At 61.1% G+C, this 24,665-nt stretch overlaps 1 protein-coding gene across 1 annotated transcript in view; it reads left to right on the forward strand.

The window, feature by feature from the left end:
• Cep131 (centrosomal protein 131kDa) overlaps nucleotides 1–23,707 on the forward strand; it is a 30,123-nt gene extending 6,416 nt beyond the window's left edge. The window contains exons 2-26 of the mRNA XM_013037845.1: nucleotides 1,212–1,401; nucleotides 7,172–7,266; nucleotides 12,001–12,106; nucleotides 12,305–12,417; nucleotides 12,936–13,049; nucleotides 13,465–13,611; nucleotides 14,672–14,789; nucleotides 15,180–15,296; nucleotides 15,420–15,576; nucleotides 15,901–16,052; nucleotides 16,459–16,641; nucleotides 17,059–17,235; nucleotides 17,764–17,889; nucleotides 18,052–18,177; nucleotides 19,017–19,133; nucleotides 19,772–19,874; nucleotides 20,197–20,398; nucleotides 21,133–21,240; nucleotides 21,330–21,447; nucleotides 21,575–21,649; nucleotides 22,166–22,308; nucleotides 22,471–22,648; nucleotides 22,735–22,898; nucleotides 23,321–23,381; nucleotides 23,459–23,707. Of these exons, the coding sequence (XP_012893299.1) occupies nucleotides 1,225–1,401; nucleotides 7,172–7,266; nucleotides 12,001–12,106; nucleotides 12,305–12,417; nucleotides 12,936–13,049; nucleotides 13,465–13,611; nucleotides 14,672–14,789; nucleotides 15,180–15,296; nucleotides 15,420–15,576; nucleotides 15,901–16,052; nucleotides 16,459–16,641; nucleotides 17,059–17,235; nucleotides 17,764–17,889; nucleotides 18,052–18,177; nucleotides 19,017–19,133; nucleotides 19,772–19,874; nucleotides 20,197–20,398; nucleotides 21,133–21,240; nucleotides 21,330–21,447; nucleotides 21,575–21,649; nucleotides 22,166–22,308; nucleotides 22,471–22,648; nucleotides 22,735–22,898; nucleotides 23,321–23,381; nucleotides 23,459–23,530 (3,249 nt within the window). The 5' untranslated portion in view covers nucleotides 1,212–1,224 and the 3' untranslated portion in view covers nucleotides 23,531–23,707. The remainder of the gene's footprint in view (nucleotides 1–1,211; nucleotides 1,402–7,171; nucleotides 7,267–12,000; nucleotides 12,107–12,304; nucleotides 12,418–12,935; nucleotides 13,050–13,464; nucleotides 13,612–14,671; nucleotides 14,790–15,179; nucleotides 15,297–15,419; nucleotides 15,577–15,900; nucleotides 16,053–16,458; nucleotides 16,642–17,058; nucleotides 17,236–17,763; nucleotides 17,890–18,051; nucleotides 18,178–19,016; nucleotides 19,134–19,771; nucleotides 19,875–20,196; nucleotides 20,399–21,132; nucleotides 21,241–21,329; nucleotides 21,448–21,574; nucleotides 21,650–22,165; nucleotides 22,309–22,470; nucleotides 22,649–22,734; nucleotides 22,899–23,320; nucleotides 23,382–23,458) is intronic.
• The last annotated feature ends 958 nt before the right edge of the window (nucleotides 23,708–24,665 follow it).

The following is a 24,665-nucleotide window of genomic DNA, read 5'->3' on the forward strand; positions in this document are numbered from 1 at the left end:
GGCCCTGCAGGCCAGGTGGGGTGCAGCCGGGTCAGGACCCCGCCCGAAGCCTGGCCGCCGGACTCGCCAACCCTCCGGGTGGGCCGGCCTCCCGGCCTCCCGCAGCTGGCCCAGGGGTTTCCATGGAGAGGCCGTGTTTACCAGCCCAGGGCCTGGCAGCTGCACGTGCTGCGGGGAGAGCTGGCTGGTGAGAGGCGGGGTTCCAGTCCGCCCTCCCGGGCCAGCGGGCCCCCTGGCCTTGGGCAGTGACCGGTGTGGCTTTGGCCCCTGGACGAAGTGACAGTGAGACTATAGACACTTTTTTTTTTTTTTCTTGATGCTTGTACTGAGGCTTGAGCTCAGGACCTGGGTGCTGGCCTTTGGCTTTTTCACTCAAGGCTGGTGCCTCACTACGTTGAGCCACAGCTCCACTTCTGGCTTTTTGCAGTTAGTTGGAGATAAGAGGCTCAGCCTTCCCAGGCTGACTTCAAACTGGGATCCTCAGAACTCAGCCTCCAGGTAGCTAGTAGGAGTACAGGCTGAAGCCTGAACATTTCTGGTGTTTTCACTTGCTCAGCAATCACCCTGAATACCATCCATGGGCCCAGCCCTCCCCAGGAAGTCCCCAGAGTAGAGATGGATGGAGCCAGGTAGGGAACGGGACTGAGCATTTGATGGCTGGGCCAGGCTTATGGTGTGCAGGATTCTGGAAGCTATTCCCCCTCCTCCCCACCAGAGGCAGGTGGAGCGGGGGGGGGGGGGGGGGGGGGGGGGGGGGGGGGGGGAGGAACCTCAGACTCGGGGACAGAAGAGATGACAGAGCAGAAGAGTCTGAGGGTGGCCACACAAGGAGGAATGGGGTACCCCTAGGAGCAAGAGAGAAGTTGTCACATCCTGGGGCCATGGCCAGCTAAGTCCAGGCATCCTGAGAGTGAATCTTTCTGGACTCCTGGTCGTACCTGCCTTGCACAAGCACTGGGAGGAATTGTGGTGTGACAGGTGGGTCACGACAGGCTGCTTTGTGTAGTTGCCTGCTTCCTCAGGCCAACCTCTAGGGGTCTGGCCTGTGTCCACTGCCTCTGCGGTCCTTCTGCTGTCTTCGGATGGCCGGGGCCTCCTCCCCTGCCAGGAGGGCTCGTGGAGGTGCTGGATGGGTGTCTGGGCTGACTCGGCTCTGCCGCACGGTGGGTGCCATGGTTTCACGGTGTCTTCCCACCTCTCACCCCCTTCAGGACTTCGTTCACCATGAAAGGCTCGAGGACTGTCAGCAGGACCCCTGACAGCAACTCGGCCTGTGTGGAGCTTAGTCTGACCGGCCTCCCTCCCCCCATGTCCCAGCGCCCCGGCAGCGCCTCCACCGCCAAGCCCATCGTCCGGTCCATCTCCGTGGCCACGGGCAGCGAGCCCAGGAGGAGGGCGCTGGTGAGTGGGGGGCACCAGAAAGTTGTCACTGGGTGGCCCCTGAGCCCGCATGCAGCTCCATACCTGAGCACTTGTCATCCTGGGGCAGGAAGGCTCTGGGCCTCGCATGCCTGGAGCTTACAAGGTGGTCAGGCCAGTTGTGCGGCCTGGGGCAAGTTCGCATCCATCCAGCACCCAGCCCTGTCCCTTCTGCTCCACTGCCCTTTGGACTCGTTTGGATCCTCGAGAAATTAATTGGCCTCAGGAGGGAGATGAGCAGTGTGGCCTCAGAGAAAGGTGGAGGCTGACCGGTGGGCGCGGTGGGTATGGGGGGAGCTTTGGAGCTGGACCGAGTTGCTTTTCCTCTGCACACCTTTGCAGGGCAGGTGAAGCGGGCTGGGGCTTGTCCCTCACAGGTCAGTGGCCGAGGTTAGAGGCCAGCATGGACTGATGTGCACACACGCACACACACACCCGTGTCATCTGTGCTTGCAGGCAGTCTCCAGGCGAGACTGGGGGAGCAGGTGCTTGAGTCTGGCCTGCATATCCAGACCGGGAGGATTGGCTTGGCTGCCACAGCTGACCTAGCTTCCCACCTGGGAGGAGGCCAGCTGCGTCCTTCCCAGAGGGTCGAGGCCACGGCTCCCTCCCTTCTCCCTGGAAATCCACTCCTGCGTCCCACGGAGTGGCCACAGACTTGGAGCTGACTTCCTCAGCAGGAATGGCGTCCAGATAAGTTCCTCAAGCATGGGACCAGTCACCAGTTTTGCCATGGCCACTGCCCTAGCAGTGGGATGACCAACTTAGGCCAGCGGCCCTTACCACGCCCCCTCCATAACCCAGTCTTGCTCTTGAGTCACTGACCACTCTCCCTGGCCTGGATCCCTGGATCCCTTTCTCTGAAGCTCTAGGAGGGAGGGGTAGGCCCAGGTGCTGATGCCCTGGCACAGACGGTTGCTGGCCTTGCTGGTGGGTGGGGAAGACGGTTCACTGGCTGGGCGTCTCCCCTGCTGCCCAGTGCTCTGTCACTGAATGTGCAGTCAAAGCCAAGAAGCATTGACCACATTTCCTCGACGGTGCTGCTGCCCTCTCCCAGGACTGCCTGGGAAGCCGACAGGATCTCTTCTAATCAGAATGTTCCAGAAGTTCCCTTTAAGATGGCCTCACCTGTGTGGCACACCTGGCAGATGCCTGGCCTGTGGCTCACACCCGTAATCCTAGCTACTCAGGAGGCTGAGATCTGAGGATTGCAGTTCAAAGCCAACCTGAGCAGGAAAGCTTGTGAGATTCTTAGCTCCAAAACCAGAATAGCCAGAGGTAGAGCTGTGGCTTAAGTGGAAGAGCACTGGCCTTGAGCACAGAAGCTTAGGCCCTGATTTCAAGCTCCAGGACCAGCATAAAAATAAAAAGTGAGCAAGACGCTGGTGGCTCATGCCTATAATCCTAGCTACTCAGAAGACTGAGATCTGAGCATGGCAGTTCAAAGCCAGCTGGGCAGGAATCTCAGTGAGACCCTTTTTCTCTAACTACTGGAAAACTGGAAGTGGGTGCTGTGGCTCGAAGTAGCAGAGTGCCAGCATTGAACAAAAAGCTCAGGGACAGAGCCTAGGCCTTGTGTTCAAACCCCACAACTCACAAAACAAAGCCCTGTTCCCTGGCCTGAAGTTACTCTGAGCAGTTCCATTCTCCTGTCCCTGCCACCGCTTGATCTGTGGAGAGTTTGCTGGCCCTGGGCTGCTGGCGCTCTCTCCTGGTGCATGTGGGGTCTTCTCCCTCGCCAGCGTCCTGGTGTTCCACTCTGCCCCTCATCTCCAGCCCTTTGTCCTGAGGTTCCCGGTCTGGGCCGTGAGCTGTACTCACTGCTGGTTTTCTGGCTTATGGGACATGGCATCAGTGCCAGCCCTCAAGGGTCCTGCTTCCCTGCCCGGGCTTGGCGCCCTCCTGGTCTCCTTGTCGCTGAATTTCTCGCTCCATTTCCATTCCCCGTGAAGGAGCAAGGTCTTTAAATCCCAAGAGCGCAGCTCATGAGTGGAGCAGATGCCACCACAAGTGTATCCGGCGTGAGCCAGCTGCGTCCCCACGCTGTCCTCACTGATGGCACTCTGCCCTGTGCACAGATAAGCTGGGTGTTCATGGCCCCAGACTTTGTTGACCTTCTGACCACTTCTTTTCCACCTGGCACACTCCACAGCCCACCACCCCCGCCGCCATGCACTTCATGTGGCAGCCGGCTGCCATCTTGTTTTGGCATTTCAATAATTCTGTGAACATGGCTATAAGTAGGTCAGGCAGATGGCCACTGGATAGCAGGCCTCCCTCCTACCTCCCCCGGTGCACCCCCCTCCTGCCCCCGGCGCCGGTGGCTGCTCTGCTGCTCAGTGTCCCGTCCCTCCTGACGTTCTGGGTGTGTGCAGACCTTCCCCTGTGGGTCACATCCTGCCCTGTTTGGGGCATGCTGCTGCCGGCCTCTCAGCTGCCGGGTAGGGTAGCAGTCCTGTGCGGATGGACCATAGGTTGGTCAGTGCTGAGCAGTGGCACCACCCGTGTCTGCCCTTGCACACACGCCCTGGTCATAGCCGTGGACAGCTTCACAGTGCTGTCCGTGGTGAGGGGCCAGGCCGGACCCCACAGGCCAGCAGGGTTTCCAACCTCCGCCCTCGGTGTGTAGGAAAGACGCCTGATTGACCTACTCTTTTCTTCTCTTTTTTTCTGTGCTGGTCCTGAGGCTTGAACTCAGGCCCAAGCACTGTCCCTAAACTCAAGGCTAGCACTCTACCAGTTGAGCCACAGCTCCACTTCTAGCTTTTGGGAGGAGTTAATAGGAGATAAGCATCTCATGGGGCCTTCCTGTCTGAGCTGGCTTCTATGCTCAGATCTCAGCCTCCTGAGTAGCTGGGATTACAGGCAGGAGCCACCTACGCTTGGCATCTTTCTTCCCACCCCCATCATCCTCTTTTGAGGTGAAGGGGGGAGGTCTCACCTGCTTCCCAGGCTGGTCTTGAATTCACGGCCTCAGTGAGCGAGTGGAGTGACATCAGAGTTGATGAAGCCCAGGCCCTGCCCTACCTAGGCCTCCGCCTCAAGCCGCTACCTCCAGCCTCCACTGCAGTCTCCAGCCTTGCTTAGTAGCTCTCCACACGGTTTCCTGTTTAAGATGAAGGTGTGGCTATGTTGTCCAGGCAGGCCTCAGCCATCCTCCTGTGAGCTTCCTGAGCAGCCAGGCCTGCGGGCGCGGGTCGGGTTCTTTTCCTCTTTAGGAGCCATCCACCGTTCCTTTTCTGTTGAAGTGCGGTTTGTATTATAGACGGAAGCCAGGCTTCCCAGGCTGTGATCCTGCTCCGTGCTGCCCCATGCTCCCTTTCCATTTTGATGCTAAGCCACAGCTTTCAGCTGTAGACCCGCCCCCCGCCCCCAGCGCCTCCTGGCTTGAAGCACACAGGTTCGTTCTCAGAACATGGCCACGGCCACCCTCAGATCTGCAGCCGGTGGCAGCCTGGAGCTCCAGGACTGACGGGGGGGGGGGGCACTCTACCGCAGGGAGTGGCGCCGATGAGACGGTGCAGGCAGGAGCCTGGGCTGGACGGCTCTGCTTTTCCAGCCCCAGGGGTGACAGTGCACGGGAGCATTGCCAGTCTGGCCAGAGCTCAGCCAGGCTTGCACACGGCACAGTGGGTGTCCACGTGGCCCGGGCACGGCACGGCCACACGCTTGCCGTAAGTCATGCCGTTAGATTACCCCCAGGTAAGAAGCATCCTGGGTCTGTCAGGCATTCCTTCCCACGGGTGCCTGCTGCTTCTCCTGCCTGGTGGGGTCCCCAGTCCCCCCTTCCCATGCTTTTCCCAGCATATCTGTCTCAGGGGTGGGGCCTGTGACACAGGAATAAAGACAGTGGGGCCCACAGTCCCCAGCTCCCCCCCTTGATCTACTCCCCTCAAAGTCCCTGCACAGTGTCCACGCTCTGTCCCCGCCCCCCAGCCCAATCCACAGCGGGATGCTGGCCTTGGGCTCCCCGCTCTCAGTCCAATCTGGGGTTCATAGGACTCACTGCCCAACGTCTCCAGCCAGGGAGACTGTTGGTGTTGGCATTGAGCACTAGGTGGTCTCAGCCTCTCGGCCAGCTGGCCAGCCCCGTCTGCCTGTCCTCGTGGGTGGGCTGCACACCTGCTCGTGTGACTTTGAGGCCCTGGTTCTGCTGCAGAGAGCGCTTCTAGGACCAGCTGCCTGGGACGGGACCGTGTGTGTCCAGCCTTTGTTTTGTCCTTGCTTTGAGGGTCTCTTTTTTTGTTGTTGTTGTTGTTTAAGATTTTTTTGGTTGGTTGGTTTTGTGGGTTGTGGGGCCTGGGACGGGACCGTGTGTGTCCAGCCTTTGTTTTGTCCTTGCTTTGAGGGTCTCTTTTTTTGTTGTTGTTGTTTAAGATTTTTTTGGTTGGTTGTTTTTGTGGGTTGTGGGGCCTGGGTGCCGTCCCTCAGCTCTTCAGCTCAAGGCTAGCACTCTACCACTTGAGCCACAGCGCCACTTCCGGCTTTTTCTGCTTATGTGGTGCTGAGGAATCAGACCCAGGGCCTCATGCATACAAGGCAAGCACTCTACACCGAGCCACCTTCCTAGCCCCTTGTTTGCTTTTTTTTAAGAAACCAAGGAGTCTTGCCAGGTGCCAGTGGCTCATGCCTGTCATCCTAGCTACTCAGGAGGCTGAGAGCTGAGGATTGCAATTCAAACCCAGCCAGGACAGGAAACTTCATGAGACTCTTATCTCCAATAAACCACCATAAAACTGCAAGTGGCACTGTGGCTCAAGTGGTAGAGCGCTTGCCTTGAGCTGAAGAGCTGAGAGACAGCGCCCAGGCCAAGAGTTCAACCCCCACGACCGACCAAAAGTAAAGAAAGAAACCGGGCTGGGAAGGTGGCTCAGTGGTAGAGCGCTAGCCTTGAGCTGAAGAGCTGAGGGACAGCGCCCAGGCCCTGAGTTCAGGCCCCACGACCAGACCCAAAAGAAAAGAAAGAAACCAGGGAGACTTAAGGCCTCCCTGGGTAGGCATGGGCGGCACAGGCTGTTCCGGTGATGGTGAAGTGGTCTCCTGACGAGGTTCCAGGCTGTTTCCTGCAGAATTCTGAGCCCTTTCCCCAAAATGTGTGGGGAAATGTTTAGAGGCGACAGAAAAGTTTGGAGAGTTGTCTAATGTGGGCTGCACTACTCCCCAGCCTGCTGCCGGCTGACACTCCTCGGCGCTGCCTTCCTTCCTCGCCACACAGCCCCTCCTGCATCCCAGACCTGCTTCCAGGGACAGGCTCTCCCCGTCCCGTGCAGCTCCGTCTCCCCACAGAAGTATTGGGAACACTCGTACCCGGGCCTCTGTTAGCCCAGGTGGGCCTGGAACTCAATACTGCTGCTGTCTCCCAGGTCAGGATTAGAGATGGGCGTCTCCATGCCCAGCCTCAGGGCATCTCATTGCATCTCTAGCTGCCTCACTTCACCTTTGTTCTCTGGATGCTGTGAGAGGCGGGACCACAGTGACACCTGGGATGCAGAGTGGTGGTGGCAGCCGTGTCTGTCCTCCCTTGTCATGTGACAACGTAGCAGTGACCAATGCTTCCCAGCCGGTCTCATGCTGCCTCCCTAGCCTCCCCTCCGTGCAGGACCAAGGGACTCCCCATTTTGTGCAGGACCATGACAAGGCTCTCAGGTCTGAGCCCTGACCTCGGCTGCCTTCCTAAGACTTGGCCAGTCCCTAGCAAGCTGACCAGGGTCTGAGTTCTGGCACTGATGGGTGTATTCCCTGCTTTCTGTAGGAGGCCTCCGGGCCTGGAGCTTCTCGGGCCATCAACAATCTTCGCAGATCCAACAGCACCACGCAGGTCAATCAGCCATGGACTGGCTCTCCCAGGTGACCCTGTGCTCCTCTCCCCCCTCCTTCAGTCCTTCCAGCTCCAAGAGCAGTGGCCTCGCTGAGCAGTGAGGCCTGGGGACCGTCATGGTGCCCTGTCCTTGTGTGGCACTCTGCCCTCTTGTGCATGGAGGGGTGGGACAGCCAGCAACAGCGGTCTGTCCTGTCATATGCTGAAGCCTGAGCCCTGGCCACAGCTCCCCACTTCCTGTGCTGCCTCTGGGATCCCAGGTGGGTGGGTGGAGTGGGCAGGGCTGCTAGAGGCCCACTGGTCTTCAGCCTTTCTACCTACCTTCAGTATTAACCCAGTGTTGGAGAGGTGTCAGCATCGTGGCAGTTCAGAGTCCTCCCTGGGGGTCTGCCCGTCCTCACCAACAGGAGGAGGGAGCCTTCCTGGGGCCCTAGTGCTGAGTGTGTGCGTGAGTGCCACAGGGAGCACTGGGCTGGTGGTGTGGATCCATGATAGCTACAGGGCCACGCTGCGTCTGGTACATGGGTCAGTTTTCATAGTCACGGGACTGCTGTGATTGATGGCGTGGATCTGTTATCATAGCCATAGGGGACTGCTGTGGCTGGGCGCAGTGACAACGTGCCTGTCAGCCCAGTAGCACTAGGAAACAGGTAGGACCACAGCCCAGGCCTGAAGTGAAACCCCACTGCAAAGTTAACTAAGGAACTTGTGGCGTGGCTCAAGGGATAGAACACCTGCCTCCAAGTGTGAGGGTCAGCAAGGGCAGGACTCAAGCCAGGGCGGTGCCCTGCAGAGGAAGCCACATCCAGAGCCCCCAGGCATGGAAGGCGTCGGGGAGCCAGGGAGACCACCGAGTCCCTGACCTCCACTCTGTGCTCGAGTGGCATCTGAGAACTGCTCGAACCCTGGCACCAGGAAATGATGGAAGGTATTGCCACGTGCTGTGGCCACTCAGGAGGCGTAGGTCAGGGGGATGACAGTTTGCGATGAGCCTGGGTAAAAAGCGAGTGAGACCCCCATCTTGGCAGATGAGCCAGACATATTGCCAAGGATCTGTAATCTCAGTAGGAGGCATAGGAGGATTGTGGTCTGAGCCCAGCCCCAAGCATTTTATCTGGAAAGGGGTGCCAGTTGTGTTTTGTTTGCTTTTTTTTTTTGCCAGTCCTGGGCCTTGAACTCAGGGCCTGGGTTCTGTGCTTGAGTCTTTTTGCTCAAGGTAGTACTCTACCACTTGAGCCACACAGCCACTACCAGCTTTTTTCTATTTATGTGGCACTGGGGAATTGAACCCAAGGATTCATGCAAGCTAGGTAAGCACTCTACCACTAAGCCACATTCTAAGCCTCTTGTTTGTATTTTGGTATAATTGCCTTATAGAGATAGTTAAAAAGTACAGTTTAAAATTGATTTAAAATTTATAGAACCCAAGGCCTACTGCATGCTGGACAAGCACTCCACCTCTGATCCTCACCTCAAGCCTAGATCAGTGATCCTCAGTACACTCACAGCTGTGATCCTCAGTACACCCACATCACAGTGAGCCTCAGTCCACCAAAGCCCAATGAGCCTCAGTCCACCCACAGCTCAGTCATCCTCAGTCCACCCACAGCTCAGTCATCCTCAGTACACTCACAGCTCAGTGATCCTCAGTACACCCACAGCACAGTGATCCTCAGTACACCCACAGCTCAGTCATCCTCAGTACACTCACAGCTTAGTGATCCTCAGTACACCCACAGCACAGTGATCCTCAGTACACCCACAGCACAGTCATCCTCAGTACACCCACAGCACAGTCATCCTCAGTACACCCACAGCACAGTCATCCTCAGTACACCCACAGCCCAGTCATCCTCAGTACACCCACAGCACAGTGATCCTCAGTACACTCACAGCTCAGTGATCCTCAGTACACCTACAGCTCAGTGATCCTCAGTACACCCACAGCTGTGACCCTCAGTACACCCACAGCCCAGTGATCCTCAGTACACCAACAGCTGTGATCCTCAGTACACCAACAGCTCAGTCATCCTCAGTCCACCCACAGCACAGTGATCCTCAGTACACCCACAGCCCAGTGATCCTCAGTACACCAACAGCTCAGTCATCCTCAGTCCACCCACAGCACAGTGATCCTCAGTACACCCACAGCTCAGTGATCCTCAGTACACCCACAGCCCAGTGATCCTCAGTACACCCACAGCTGTGATCCTCAGTACACCCACAGCTCACTGATCCTCAGTATACCCACAGCTCAGTCATCCTCAGTACACCCACAGCACAGTGATCCTCAGTACACCCACAGCCCAGTGATCCTCAGTACACCCACAGCTGTGATCCTCAGTACCCCTGCAGCTCAGTCATCCTCAGTACACCCACAGCCCAGTGATCCTCAGTACACCCACAGCCCAGTGATCCTCAGTACACCCACAGCTCAGTCATCCTCAGTCCACCCACAGCACAGTCATCCTCAGTACACCCACAGCTCAGTCATCCTCAGTACACCCACAGCCCAGTGATCCTCAGTACACTCACAGCTCAGTCATCCTCAGTACACCCACAGCTCAGTCATCCTCAGTCCACCCACAGCACACTGATCCTCAGTACACTCACAGCCCAGTGATCCTCAGTACACCCACAGCTGTGATCCTCAGTAGACCCACAGCCCAGTGATCCTCAGTACACTCACAGCTCAGTCATCCTCAGTACACCTAAAGCTCAGTCATCCTCAGTACACCCACAGCCCAGTGATCCTCAGTACACTCACAGCTCAGTCATCCTCAGTACACCCACAGCTGTGATCCTCAGTAGACCCACAGCCTGATCCTCAGTACACCCACAGCCCACTCAGTACACTCACAGCTCAGTCATCCTCAGTCCACCCACAGCACACTGATCCTCAGTACACTCACAGCCCAGTGATCCTCAGTACACCCACAGCACAGTGATCCTCAGTACACCTACAGCTCAGTGATCCTCAGTACACCTAAAGCTCAGTGATCCTCAGTACACCCACAGCTGTGATCCTCAGTACACCCACAGCTGTGATCCTCAGTACACCCACAGCCCAGTGATCCTCAGTACACCAACAGCTGTGATCCTCAGTACACCAACAGCTCAGTCATCCTCAGTACACTCACAGCTGTGATCCTCAGTAGACCCACAGCCCAGTGATCCTCAGTACACTCACAGCTCAGTCATCCTCAGTACACCCACAGCTCAGTCATCCTCACTCAGTAGACCCACAGCTCAGTCATCCTCAGTACACCCACAGCTCAGTGATCCTCAGTACACCCACAGCCCAGTGATCCTCAGTACACTCACAGCTCAGTCATCCTCAGTCCACCCACAGCACACTGATCCTCAGTACACTCACAGCCCAGTGATCCTCAGTACACCCACAGCCCAGTGATCCTCAGTACACCTACAGCTCAGTGATCCTCCGTACACCCACAGCTGTGATCCTCAGTACACCAACAGCTGTGATCCTCAGTACACCAACAGCTCAGTCATCCTCAGTCCACCCACAGCCCAGTGATCCTCAGTACACTCACAGCCCAGTGATCCTCAGTACACTCACAGCCCAGTGATCCTCAGTACACTCACAGCTCAGTCATCCTCAGTAGACCCACAGCCCAGTGATCCTCAGTACACTCACAGCTCAGTCATCCTCAGTACACCCGTAGCTCAGTCATCCTCAGTACACCCACAGCTCTGTAACTGTCACCACAATCAAAATCAGAAACTTCACCAGGGGGCGGGGGCTCATGCCTGCAGTCCTAGCTGCTCAGGAGGCTGAGACCTGAGGATCACAGTTCAAAGCCAGTCTGGACAGGAAAGTCCATGAGACCTTTTATCTCCCATTCATCATAGAAAAAGCCAGGAGTGGTGATGAGGCTCAAGTGGTGGAGTGCTAGCCTTGAGCAAAAGGACTTACGGGAGTTCTAGCCCCCAGGACTAGCAAGAATAAGTAAAGAAAAAAAAATTAGAAGCCTCTGGTCTCCCCATATTTGTTGAGTCACCCGTCTCCTCCCCAGCCCGCTATGGGTTTGCCTGTTTTGCATTTGCTGAAGCTGGGATTGCGTGCATGTGGCCTTCAGGTTGTAGCCTCTGTGCTGAGGCTTCCATGCCTGTCCTTGGACAGTACATCCCACTTGTGAGCTCCCGTGGTGTGGCGTGTGGTGTTCCTCGTGTTCATAGCCAGTAACATGCTTCCACATGGCCGGGCTTCCTGCCGGGCTGCCTGGCACGTGGTCTCGCCTCCGAGCAGGTTGACATTGGGACACCCAGGGTGGCCCGTCACCAGCAGTGCTTGCTCGGTCCCTCTGAGCTGCAGGCCCTGTGGCTCTGTCCACAAGGGTGGACCCTCCACCAAGGCAGCCCTGCCCGGTTCATTTGTCAGAGCTAAGAAATATTTGTTGTTGTTGTTGTTTTTGGTCGTGGGGCCTGAACTATGGGCCTGGGCCTGAGCGCTGTCCCTCAGCTCTTCAGCTCAAGGCAAGTGCTCTATCACTTGAGCCACAGCACCATTTCCAGTTTTCTGGTGGTTCATTGGAGACCTGCCCGGGCTGGCTTTGAACCTTGATCCTCAGATCTCAGCCTCCTGAGTAGCTAGGATGACAGGGGTGAGCTACTGGCGCCTGGCTAGAAATAATGTTTTAAACTGGGCTGGGATGAGAATCACTTGATGGGGTCACCACCACCCCCCTTTAAAACATGGCTCACTTTCCCTTCACTTGACTTAGTTGCCCTCCCTTGGACAGGTCAGCAGAGCCCACCGACTTCCTGGCACTCTTTGAGGGCAGCACCAGTGAGAGGAGGGTGGGCAGCAAGGCGTGTGGCGAGCAGGGGGCCACGTGGAATGTTCTGGTAAGCGGGCGCGCGCAGCGGCCCCTAGTCCTGGTGGTCACTACATGTTCATTTGCTGGTGGGAGAAGCTATGGGAAAGGGGGCTGCAGGGTGGGGCTGTTGGGGAGGGGGGCACCTGAAGGAGTGGGGGCTGCCTGACAAGGGCCTGCTGTTGGGTGAGTGGCAAGTGATCAGGGCTCGGGTGTCTGGGACTCACAGGATGACCAGCCCAGGAGCCTCACCTTGCCAGCCAGCGGCCCAGGTTCTAGGTCCCCGGCAGGCCCACGGAGGAAAGAAAGCATCCTGGCACCCAACTTCACTGCCAACAACAGGTAGAGCAGCCCCGCGGGGGCTGGGAGGCTGAGCACCAGAACCTGCATTGCTGTCTGTCGTGGCCAGGTCAGGAGCGGGGCAGGCAGGAAGGAGTGGCTGTCTTTTCCCAGGGCTTCAGGCTGTGGGGCCCCCACAGTAGCATATGCTTTCCAAGCAAGAATCGTGGAGGTTGAGCTTCGAGGCTCCAGGTGCCTGGAGGGGACCGTGCCACCTGGGATCCCCGAGTCCACCCCAAGGCTGGGCCTGCACTGGGTGCTGGGAGCCCAGCTTGCCAAGGACATGACAGATCCCAGAGCACGGCTGGGAGGCCCGGCCAGGCCGGGTGCTAGAGAGCCTCGGCCACAACCACCGACGGGCTGCAGGCCCCTCCACGGGCCCAGGAAAGGGCCCCTGCCTCAAGCCGGGCTTGGCCCCGAGCTGTGAGGGACAGGGTGCGTGGCTGGCGTCACAGTGCAGAGACAGGCTCTGCGCCAGGCCCGTGCTGCGCTCCATCCTCGTCCTCACCTGTCTCTGGCAGAAGCAACAAGGGGACCGTAGGCAACTGCGTCACCACCATGGTGCATAACCGCTACGCCCCCTCGGAGAGGCCGCCCCCCCTCAAGAGCTCCAACCAGACAGCCCCCTCCCTCAAGTGAGTCCACACACCCTGCCCAAGGGCCACAGGACCTGGGGGTGGGACCTGGCCCTGGGTGCCGGCTGGGCTCTGCCTGGGCGGGAGGCAGGAAGCAGACCCAGCAAGGCCAGGACTGAAGCCCAGGGCAGTGCCCTGCCGAGAAGCCACATCCAGACCCCCCAGGCATGGAAGGCATCAGGGAGCCAGGGAGACCGCCGAGTCCCTGTCCTCCACTCTGTGCTTGAGTGGCATCTGAGAACCACCAGATTGAAAAAATTAAAAGCACTGACCTAGGATCAGCACCTCGTGATGGGTGGCCCTGGCAACCGCGCAGTGGGTGGAGGGGCTGCTCGCACAGGCCCGGGGCCTCCAGCGTGGCGCATGGGCAGAGCCGTCCCTGGTGGTGAGCGCAGCTCCTCCCCTTCTGTGTCAGCAACATCATCAAAGCGGCGGCCAGTGAGGCTGGTGAGGGCAGCAGCTTCTCAGAGCCCCGGAAGAATAACTCGGGTGGTGTCCAGGAGGCCCGCAGCGCCACCGGGCTGCTCAGGCGGAAGGAGGTGACGGAGGAGGAGGCCGAGAGGTGCGTGACGTGGGAGACGAGACGCCCCTGGCGGGAGCTTCCCTGTACTGTGTCTCAGTGAAGCCAGAGAGACCCCACGTGAGAAGCACAGGGAGAAAAGGCAGAAAGGGAGCCAGACTGCAGAGTTGCTCTTTGATGCTGATGGGAACATTCTAGAACTAGTCTGTGCACAGAGCTCTGTAAATTTGCTAAAAAAAAGTCTTTAATTATATGCTTAAAATGGGTGAATTTTAGTGTGGAAGTTATACCTCAGTGAAACTGGTGATTAAGACACATTGAGAGAAAGAATGCAAAGCTGAGAGGAACAAAAGACCCCAGGCTGTGTCCTTGAGAGGAGCCCGGGGCACAGGGGCTGCTGCCGGGGCGGGCGCCTCCCGCCAGCTTCAGCCAGCCACCCGCGGTGAGGCCAGAGCCTCCCCTGTCCATGCCCAGGCGGTGCCCAGGCGACGGGCCTCTGGGGCAGGACAGGCCCCCCTGCAGCACGATGCCCCCCTGCCGTGGGCATGGGCATCGCAGGTCCTCTGTGGGTGACTTTGTGGTGGCCACACCCGCCAGGGCTGATGTTTTCTTGTTTACTCAGCTTCATTGGGTGTAATTCTGATAGTAAAATGCACCTGTTTATGAATGTGTGCAGTGGTGTCCACAGATTCGGCACCCCCAGGAGCCCCTGGCCCCTCTGTCCACCCCGTCCCTTGCCCTGGCCTAGTTGCTTATCTCAGGTCTCCCCTTTTCTGGGCTAGCTCTAGCCATGGTGCTCTGCTGGCCGGCCCCGGGGCTGCCCTTGGTTCCCAGGCAGCACACTGCTGCCAGCCTGTGGGCACCTGGGTTGTTTGTGCTTTGAAGGCCACCAGATGTGAGCAGACAGATGCTCCCTGGCAGCGCCTCCCATGGGAGGTGTGGGGTGTTAGCAGCGCCGACACAGAAGGGCTGAGGAGAGTGGCTGTCCAGCTGCCACCAGCTTCCCTCTGCTTGTCTGGACGCTGGCGTGCAAGTTCCTGCAGGTGCCTGGGGTCAGGGGACACCAAGCCGACCTGGGCCTGAGTCCTGTTCTCTGGGGCAGGTTTATCCTCCAGGTAAACCAGGCCGCCGTCACCATCCAGCGCTGGTACCGCCACCAGGTGCAGCGGCGCCAAGCAGGAGCCACAAGCCTTGAGCACCTGCTGGCCTCTAAACGAGAGGTCAGTATGAGGGTGTGAGCTGCCTCAGTTTCCCCCGCCCCAGCCCCCCCTCCCCCTGAGGTTGGGGTCAGAGTCCCTGGGGCCTGGCCATGTCCAGGTGGAGTTGCTAGGACAGTAGAAATGAGACCTTGAATTCCCTATAGGTGCACACCCCGCCTGTGCCACAACCCCCCACCCCGTCCCCCGCCTGTCCCTAGGGACCTGCCAGGTCTCAGGCATCAGGAGGAATAGCAGGCTCCCAGCCCTGGTGCAGAGATGTCTCCCCTGCAGTGCCGCCTCCACCACCTGGGGCTGGGGCTCAGCAGGCTCTTCTGGGGACACCTGGCTCGGTCCAGGGGCGCTGTCCGTCATACAGGTCTGTAGACCCCAGAGCTTCAGCTTTCTTGGCAGGAGCAGCGGCAGCAGCCAAGCAACAGGAGCTTCCTAGACCTGCACCGGCAGAAGGAGGTGGCGAGGAAGAAGGCGCGGGAGGAGAAGGCGCGCCAGGCCAGGCGCGCAGCCATTCAGGTGCCTGAGCAGGACCCGGCAGCCCCGGGCGGCCCTGAGTCTGACTGTGATGCCCCGGGACATTGGGGCCCTGGGTAGCTGGCTTTCCCAAGGCCTGGGACCCAGCCTTTTCTGTGCTGGCAGGAACTGCAGCAGAAGCGAGCCCAAAAGTCAGGAGAGGCTGAGTGTGGAGGGCCCAAGGACCACCGGGAGGCCCGGGCGCTGGGGCAGCCGTGGCCCACACAGGAGCCACCCCCCATGCCAGGCAGCGCGTGCCAGGTCCTCAAGGCCAACAACGCTGGTGAGCAGCTCTCGGCCCACCCAGCCTGGTCCTGAGGGTCCAGCATGGCCGGGGGCAGCTTCCACCCATGGGTCTGGGGCCTAGGTTCCCCGTCCGCAGACTTCCCGGTTCTGGTAGGGGGGGGCCTTGAGAGAGCCCAGGCCTTGACATGCAGTCCTGGCCTTGGCACCCAGAGTAGAGGCCCAGAGCTCAGGGCCCCCCTCTGCCCCACCTCGCACCCAGGACTACGGAGTTGTACCCACCTGTATGCCCACGACTTCCTCCTGGGCTCTTCCAGACTCAGGGCAAAGCCCTGGGTGGGTGACACCCTGTTTTGTCCTGTAGGTACCAGTGTGTGCCCAGCAGCCCCCAGAGACCCCTCCCCGCCCGCCTCCCCCCCTGACTCTTCTCCAGAGCCCCGGCTGTCTCCGGAGGACAAGCCACAGGCCTGGGCGTCACCAGTGTCCCATCCCGCCCAAGACACGTTAGCCCCAGAGGTGGGTCTGGCAGGCCTTTGTCCTGTCCCCTCCTTGGCCATGGGGTCCCAGAGGGCTCTGCCTCTGATGGGGGCTGGGGCTGGGGGAGGGCGGGGCGTCTCACCACAGCTCTGGTATCCTGCCAGGTTTTCACGCCTGCCAAGGTGGGGCTCCGTGCCCTGGCCACTCAGGCCAGAGGCAGGACACTGACCACACGGGCAGCCTGAGGGCCTGGTCTCACTGCTGGCTGGACCAGGAGTTCCACAGGCATCCCAAGATGCTTCCATGCACTTGGCCGGGCTCAGGCAGCTGCCATGAGCGATTGAGAAAGGCCGAGCCCTGCGTTGCCATGGCTGGCCTTGTGCGTGGAGACCGCTCTCTGCCAGCAGCAGCTTTGTGGCTCTCCCTCTCTGCCTGTGTGCTTCAGGATGTCCACTCCCCAGACATGCTCCCTGAGGGCGCAGGGCCTGTGGGCCCCTCCAGGAGCAGGGCCAAGCCCAGGGCCACGTTGGATGAGCTGCTGGACACACTGAGGCTGCTGGAGGAAGAGCCTGAGCCGCTGCCCCGCCCCAAGCCCTACCACAAGGACAAATACTCCTGGATTGACGAGGTAACTGGGCACCTCACTCCTCATTTTAATTAAGACCCTGGCAAGGGCCAGAGAGGGCACTGACCTGGCCTGTCCCTCCCTGAGGTGACCGTGGTGCATGCCCCCTGACAGTGGAGCCCGAAGCCCCTGGAGAAGGCCTGTCCCTAGCTGCCCTCTCCCGCCCGCTCCACCACAAACCGATGACAATCTGTTTCTTGAGGTTGGGGAAATTGGCATTTATTTCACTGAATAGGTTCTCAGTGCCGTTAGTTTTACTTTCTTCTTCCTCATCTATCCCTATAATTTAGAGCTTTGATTTTTACTTTTTTTTTGGACAGAACTCAAGAGTTCTTGAACGTCCCTTTGGTATCTTCCAGTGGTTTCTTAAGGTCTTGGATCTAATTCCTCTGCTTTACCTTCAACTTCTTACACCTGCAGGAGGAGGATGCCAGCTCCCTGACTGCTGACAACCTGGAGAAATTCGGGAAACTCAGCGCGCCCCCCGCCCCGCTGGAGGATGGGGTGCTGCTCTCCGAGGCCAAGCTGCAGAGCATCATGAGCTTCCTGGAGGAGATGGAGGCGTCCACACAGGACCGGCCAGCCCCCCAACGGGAGGTGCCACATGCCAGGCCCTGCTGGTCCCAGGCGGGAGGTGCCACGTGCCAGGCCCTCAGTGGGGAGAGGTCTCTTGCCAGGTCTCTGAAGCTCCAGCTCTACTCTGGGCTCGGGCAGGGCCAGCTTGTCCCGACCCAGACTCCTGTCTGGATGCTCACCTCAGGGTCTCCATAAGCTGCCCAGGTTGATGGTCCTGGCATCGTGGGCCAGCCCTGGTGTCTTCCAAGCTGGGTCCTGCCTGTTAACCCTGGCAGAGCGGCTGTGACCGGGCCTTGTGGAATGATCACTGGTTCTGTTAGATAGGCAGACATGATGTTTTTGGAGGTCTGTGCTGGTAATGGAGGCACTGTCCTCCTCCAGCACTGAATGATACAAGTGGTCTCCGTTGGGGTGACCTGTCCACTACCCAGCATGCCTCACGTCTGACCAAATGTGCTGAGTGTCACCGGAGGGCAGGCAGCCACCTCCACCAGGCAGGCAGTCGGTGTGGGCTGCCTCCCTGAGCCTCGCCGTGTCCCGTGTCCTCAGGGCCGGACACAGGAGGCGGGGCGGGGCCGCTCGGAGCTAGCCTCAGAGGGGAGCGTCTCCATCATGCGGCTGAAGCTGGAGGTGGAGGAGAAGAAGCAGGCCCTGCTGCTGCTGCAGAGAGCGCTGGTGAGGGAAATGGCACCGTTAACACCATCAGCCTGGCGGGTGCCCTGCCAGCACCGAGCCCGCGCGGCCTGGGCCGCCACGTTGTCCCCAAGGCTGTCTTGGCCCTGGGCCTCCGGTGAGATCCCAGTGCCAGTGCCGCCCTCCCGTGTGTGCCCTGCGCAGGCCCAGCAGCGGGACCTCACCCTCCGGAGGGTCAAGGAGACCGAGAAGGAGCTGAGCCGGCAGCTGCGGCAGCAGAAGGAGCACTACGAGGCCACCATCCAGCGACACCTGTCCTTCATCGACCAGGTGACTCCTGAGCTCCATGGGGGCCATGGGCATTGGGGACCAGGGGCCAGCTTCATACTTGGCACGCATCACGCCGACTTCCAGCGCCAGGGTCTTCCACACTGTGTTGTCCCGCTTTACACAGTGCTGCCTGCAGGGTGGTGCACAGGGCCGCCAGCCACCGCTGGCCCCGTGAGGCCGACCATGGCAGTGCATAGAGCTTGGCCAGCAGGTCCCTTGGGTTCTGCCGCTGGCTGGCCCAGCAGGCGGCTCGCTGGGAACCCATTCCGAACCTTCCCTGAGCTATATGTGGCCATCTGTGCCAAGGGAAGCCACTCCTGGCCTGCTGGCAGCCTGGGCTCCCCCAGTAAGAATGGTGGAAGTTTCTAAACTGCCTGGGCCTCACAGGCCCCCTGGTCAGTCCACAGAGAACACTTGGCCTGGAGTTTGGCTTCTGGTGGCTACTGGTAGCCCAGGTCAGTCCAATCCTGGTGTCTGGCCTGCGGCCCTCAGACGGGGCTTGCAGCCGGCTCTCCCTACCCCTGGCAGGCGGTGGACTCCTGCAGGCCAGGTGGCTGTGGGTGACCAAGTGATTCTCATCCGAGGAGGATCTTGGTGGTGTCACCACAGGGGCCGAGGCCACATGGCCCCTGGAGCCCTGTGCCCACACGCACTCAGGCGGGAACCTGTGCCCATGAGCGCTCAGGCTTCCTGCTGGCCTCAGGGTCCAGCCACAGACCCAGGCAGGGTGTGCCCCCGGAGGGCCTCGTGTTGGGGTTCCTGCCCAAATGGGATGGCCCTGGGAGGGCCTCGTGTTGGGTTGGGGGGCTCTAAAGCCCCCCCTCCCTCTGCTGCCACAGCTGATCGAAGACAAGAAGGTGCTGAGCGAGAAGTGCGAGGCGGTGGTGGCAGAGCTGAGGCAGGGCGACCAGCGGTGCCGGGAGCGTGTGGCGCAGATGCAGGAGCAGCACGAGCTGGTGAGGCGCCCGCTGGGCGTTGTGCTTCCCGCACAGCCAGGCAGGAGACCCCAGGACCAGGCAGGACTGGGGTCCTCAGCCCACCTTAGGGCCCGAAGACGCAGGTGGGGCCTCCCCGGTGTCCTCTCCTGCTCCTCCTCTCCCGAGGTGCATCCAGGTGTCCAGCAGAGCCAGGCCATCGTGAGCCTCATGTGGGGTCACCTGCCCCTTACAACGGGGCAGGGCTGTGGACCCACAGCGGGGGAAAAGGCAGGTCAGCAGTTCATCTGCCTTCTATGCATCCCACCAGCATGGACCTGTCAGTCTCGAGCCTGCCTCTGACCAGAGATGGAGGCCAGACCCTGGGCGGGGGTGTCCAGCACTGTTTAAGGCCCTCCCTCCCCTGCCCAGTACCTGGAGCTGAGGACTGCAGCCACTTGGGAAACCAGGGCTGTTGCTGGTGTTGCTGGTGTCAGGCTGGGCGCCCCTCTTGGGGCTGGACCCCTGCAGGCTGGGTCCCCAGGGGTCTCAGGCAGTGAGCTAGACTCTCACCCTTCCGTGTGACCTTGGCCTCTAGGAGGCTGAAAGCTCTCTGGAGCCGAAGCTGCGTACGCAAGGAGCAGGGGCCTCCTCACTCACACCTGTGCTCTTGCTCCTAGGAGATTAAGAAGCTCAAAGAACTCATGAGCGCCACGGAGAAGGTGCGCAGGGAGAAGTGGATCAATGAAAAAACCAAAAAGATCAAGGAGATCACCGTGCGAGGTGGGGCCTCCTGCGCGCCTGGGCGCTGTGGAGAGGGCGGGAGCATGCACTGTGCCACTGTGCCCAAACCTTCCTGAGCGAGGCTCCGCCTCAGCCGCCGACCCCACCCCAGCTGGGGGCTTCTGGGCCGCAGAGGTGGGAGCAGGGGTGGGGAGGGGGGACTGGGGCCTCTCAGTGCCTTGGCTGGTGGTGGTTCCGGTCCACTGACCCCCGGGGTCCTTGACGCCCCTACCGGGTGGCACCAGGGCAGGGTGTCTGGGTGGGGCTGGGGGAGTCTCCACACGAACACAGGCGCAGCTGGGCTTTGGGCCGGTCCCCCCAGGCCTGGAACCCGAGATCCAGAAGCTGATCGCCAAGCACAAGCAGGAGGTGAGGAAGCTGAGGGACCTGCACGAGGCCGAGCTGCTGCGGCGCGAGGAGCAGGCCGCCCAGCGCCACCTGCGCCAGGCGGAGGAGCTGCGGGAGCATTTGGAGCAGGAGAAGGAGGCGCTGGGTCAGCAGGAGCGGGCCCGCGCCCAGCAGCGGTGGGTATCGGCCGGGGTGGGGAGGGCCGGGCAGATGGGGCAGAGCTCTCGGCTGCTTTGATGCCTCCTTCTGGCCGTGTCAGGGTCTCTGCCCAGCTTTGGGGGCACATGGGAGGCTGTGGTGTGTCCCACCACTGGGCCCATGCCAGGACTTCCTCCTTGTGGCTTGTGGCTATCCTTAGCCGTCTAGACTTGGAGTGGCAGCAGCACGGAGAACCGCACACTGCTGGGGACAGCGCATTCCTTCTTTCCCTCAGTCTCGGAGGGGAGCTCAGCCCAGCACCATTGTGGGGGTACTGGGCTGTGCCTTCAAACCCTGGGACTGGGGGCCAGGGGCCAATGACCACTGGACACCCCCTTGTATGGCAGTGTCCCCGGGGCAGTGCCCTGTCGGCAGGGGTGGGCCGGGCTAGCCCAGGTGAAGTAGAGCGGGCGCTGTGGCAGGTGTTGGGGCAGGGCTAGCCCAGGTGGAGTGCAGCGGTCTCTGGCAGGTGTTGTGGCAGGGCTAGCCCAGGTGGAGTGGGGCGGTCTCTGGCAGGTGTTGGGGCGATGCTGGAAGGTGGGGCCAAGTGCAGACACTGGGCACTAGGCTGGGGAGGCAGCAGCTGGCGTGAGGGTCGCCGTGGCCTGGCCGGCCTGGGCACTGGGGGCTGAGTGCTGTGGGGAGGGTGGCAGCGGCGATGGCTGGCCCTGCGCCACAGCCGAGCGTCGGGCACTGTCTCCGTCATCCCCAGGTTTGAGCAGCACCTGGAGCAGGAGCAGCGAGCCCTGGAGCAGCAGCGGCGCCGGCTGTACAGCGAGGTGGCCGAGGAGCGGGAGCGGCTGGGCCAGCAGGCAGCCAGGTGCCGCCTGGGGTTACTGTCCCCCACATGCACATACGCAGTGCCCCGCATGCCCACCCCGGGCCCGCTGACCCTCGGCTGGCCCACAGGCAGCGGACGGAAATGGAGGAGCTGCGGCAGCAGCTGGAGGAGAGAAGTGCGGCACTGACCAGAGCTCTGCGGGCTGAGTTTGAGAAGGGCCAGCAGGAGCAGGAGCAGCAGCACCAGGTCCCCCCCTCCCGCCCCCTGCGTTTCCTCCAGAATGGGCCACTGCTCTGCCTGGCCCCAGCTCCCTTGGCCACACTTGGGTAGGGCCTGGGGTGGGGTGGGGCAGCTCACGCCCTGTCCCCTACAGATGGAGCTGAAGGCCCTGAAGGACCAACTGGAGGTAGAGAGACAAGCGTGGGTGGCCAGCTGCGCCAAGAAGGAGGTAGGGCCGCGCGAGGGTGGGCTCCAAGTCCGGGGCCTCCGGGGGCTGCTTTGGCTCAAGCCACGAGCCGCAAGGCTCTGAGAAGGGTAGAGTTGGGAAGAGGAGGGCACAGGGCTGTGCCGGAGATCGGGGCAGACGTTGTGAGGGACCGCTGCCTGGGCTGCTGCTGTCTCCCTTGGGAATTTTCAAACCATGTCCAAGAGGCCCATGATGCCCGTCCTTGGCTGATGAAGCAGTCGGGCTAGTTCCAGACCCAGACAGTGCCGTCTGCTTATCTAGCGCCATGCTAATGACCTGGCTGGGGCCCTCCCTGCCCACAGGTCACCTCATGCCCCTGTGCCCAAACCAGGTTCTGAAGACTGCCTGGAAGGCTGGGGCTGGGCACACCGCCTTTGTCCCTTCAGATCTGTGCGTCTCTCTGGGGCTCAGGGCAGAGACCCCTCCTTCCCAGGAGCCCATGTGGCTGCCTGTGTCCTCAGTTTCCCCATTTGCACCCCACGCTGTGTGTCCCCACAGGAAGCTTGGCAGCTGAACCGGGAACGAGAGCTGAAGGAGGAGCTCCGGAAGGGCCGAGACCAGGAGATCGAGCTGGTCATCCATCGGCTAGAGGCCGACATGACACTGGCCAAGGAGGAGAGCGAGAGGGCAGCGGAGAGCCGGTGAGCTCCCCCTGCCCCCCAGCCATCGTGCACACGCGCAGGGGAGCGGTCCAGCCCCAGAGGAGGGGGGGGCCGGGCCGCAGCCCCAGGGGAGGGGGGCTGGGCCGCAGCACCAAGGGCTCAGCTCACCACGCAGGGGCTGTTCTGCCCCTCGCCCACCAGGGTCAAGCGCGTGCGGGACAAGTATGAGACTGAGCTCTCAGAGCTGGAGAAGTCGGAGCGGAAGCTTCAGGAGCGGTGCTCGGAGCTGAAAGGGCGGCTGGTGGAGGCCGAGGGGGAGAAGGAGCGGCTGCAGGCCCTGGTGCGGAAGAAGGAGAAGGAGCTGGAGGAAGCACAGGCCGTACGGCCCCGGCCCCTCCCCTGCCCAGAGCCCACCACGGTGTTGGCCCTGCCCTCTGGCCCGTTCACCGTCCCTTCTGCCACCAGGTGAACGCTCAGCTCTCAGGTGAGCGCAACAACCTCACCCAGGTGGTCCGCCAGGAGTTTGCTGACCGGCTGGCGGCCTCGGAGGAGGAGAAGCAGCAGGTCAGGGCAGAGCTGGCTGAGCTGCGAGCCCGTCAGCAGCTGGAGCTGGACGAGGTGCACCGGAGGTGGGTGGCTGGAGCCCGGGGAGGGGTGGAGGGTGCAGAGAGGGGGGCCGGGTCCTTCCTTCCCATCACACAGCGGGCCCGTGGGTGGTGTCTGGTGTGGGTTCCAGACTTGTTCCTGGCAAGGCTGAGCTGGCTCCCCGGTCCCCGAGGGCTGGCTCTGCGCTTGCCCAGGGAGCACCAAGTCAGTTGGATCTGAGGAGGCCGCCATGTGGGCCTCCGTGGCCCTCGGGAAAGAGATCTGGGTGGAGTCCTTGTATTGTGTCCTGTGTGTGCCCCAGACGGGCAGGCAGGGCCCCACCCTGCAGCGTGACCCCGCATGGGCCTCCGCCACTGCCCTGGGCTCTGGCCCCCTGGGGATGGTGGTGGTGGTGCGCGGCCTCGGGCTGGCTGGGCCCAGCCGAAGCCCCGCTGTGCTGCCACAGGGTGAAGGCTGCCCTGGCCAAGAAGGAGGAGGCGGTGAACAGTCTCCGGAGACAGCACGAGGTGGGTGTGTGCCCGCGCCCTGCTCCCAGCCCGCCACGGCGGGGGCCGCCCAGGCCTGACCCTGGCGTGTGCCGCAGGCCGCAGTGAAGAGGGCTGACCACCTGGAGGAGCTGCTGGAGCGGCACCGGCGGCCGCTGAACGCCAGGTGACGCTGCGGCACAGACACCGGGCGGAAGTGGACGCCTGCCCGGGGATGGGTGTCGGGGCCATCTCCCCCCACGGCGGGGCTGGGGCTTCCCTCCTGCTCAGGACGCTGCTGTCCGCATGCCCGCAGCTGCGCTTCGGTTCAGTTTTGTTTTTAATAAGTAAAATGTCATTGTTTCTTAGTATTGTGTCACCTGCCTTCTCTTTTTTCCCTGGGCTGGGACAGGGTGGTGGGTGGGACTGCAGGGCTGAGGGCCCCACAGGATGACCAGGCCGAGGCTCTGGCCTGCAGTACTGGACTGGACCTGGCTCCTACCTGCCCAGGGCCAGAAAGCAGTGGGAGCCAGCAGCCCCTGCCTCTGCCCTATGGCTTTCCCTGCCTCACCCCTGAGGCCCCTTAGACCAAGTGGATGCAGGGCGCATCGCCACACTGTGCGCCCTCCACTGTGGGACTCCAGGGGCAGTGGGCGCCCATCCAGAGACCCCCTACCCAAGGGGCCAGCAGGCTCTGCAGAAATGGGGGCACCTGCGGGGCCGGCGGCTGATGGGGAGCAGTTGCGCCCTCCTCCCACGTGGGGGTTGGTTGAGCTGCCGCCCAATGCAGCCTGGCCTGAAGGCCGCCCCGAGCCCATCTCCCGTCTACCACCGGGCACGCAGCTGCTGCTCGTCCCTCCCAGACCCTGCACCAAGCAGGCGCCCAGCTCCTCTGCCCCTGCTCTGGCCCTGCCCGGAGGAAAGCTGGCATGGCTCCTGCCCTCAAGACAGCTACTGAGGATCTGAGGATCCAGGTTCAAAGCCAGCCCGGCAGGAAACCACCAGAAAACCGGAAGTGGCACTGTGGCTCAAGTGGTTAGAACACTCTCCTTGAGCTGAAGAGCTGAGGGATAGCGCCCAGGCCCAGAGTTCAGGCCCCACAACCGACCAACTCTCCCCCACCCCACCCCCCAAAAAAGACAGCATCTGTGACCACAGAGGCAGCATCTTCCCCTCCCCGGCGCAGCACACGGCAGGGCCTCTGCTCACGACCCAAGCCGGGAGCAGGAGCCCAGGATCTCAGGTAAGGAAGACAGACCAGCCTCCACTCCATGGAGTCTGTGAGGGCACGTGCGCGTGAGGCCCAGGCCGAGTGCAAGGGCTGTG

The sequence above is a fragment of the Dipodomys ordii genome, unplaced genomic scaffold (genome assembly GCF_000151885.1).
Source record: "Dipodomys ordii isolate 6190 unplaced genomic scaffold, Dord_2.0 Scaffold7, whole genome shotgun sequence".
NCBI classification, from domain to species: domain Eukaryota; kingdom Metazoa; phylum Chordata; class Mammalia; order Rodentia; family Heteromyidae; genus Dipodomys; species Dipodomys ordii.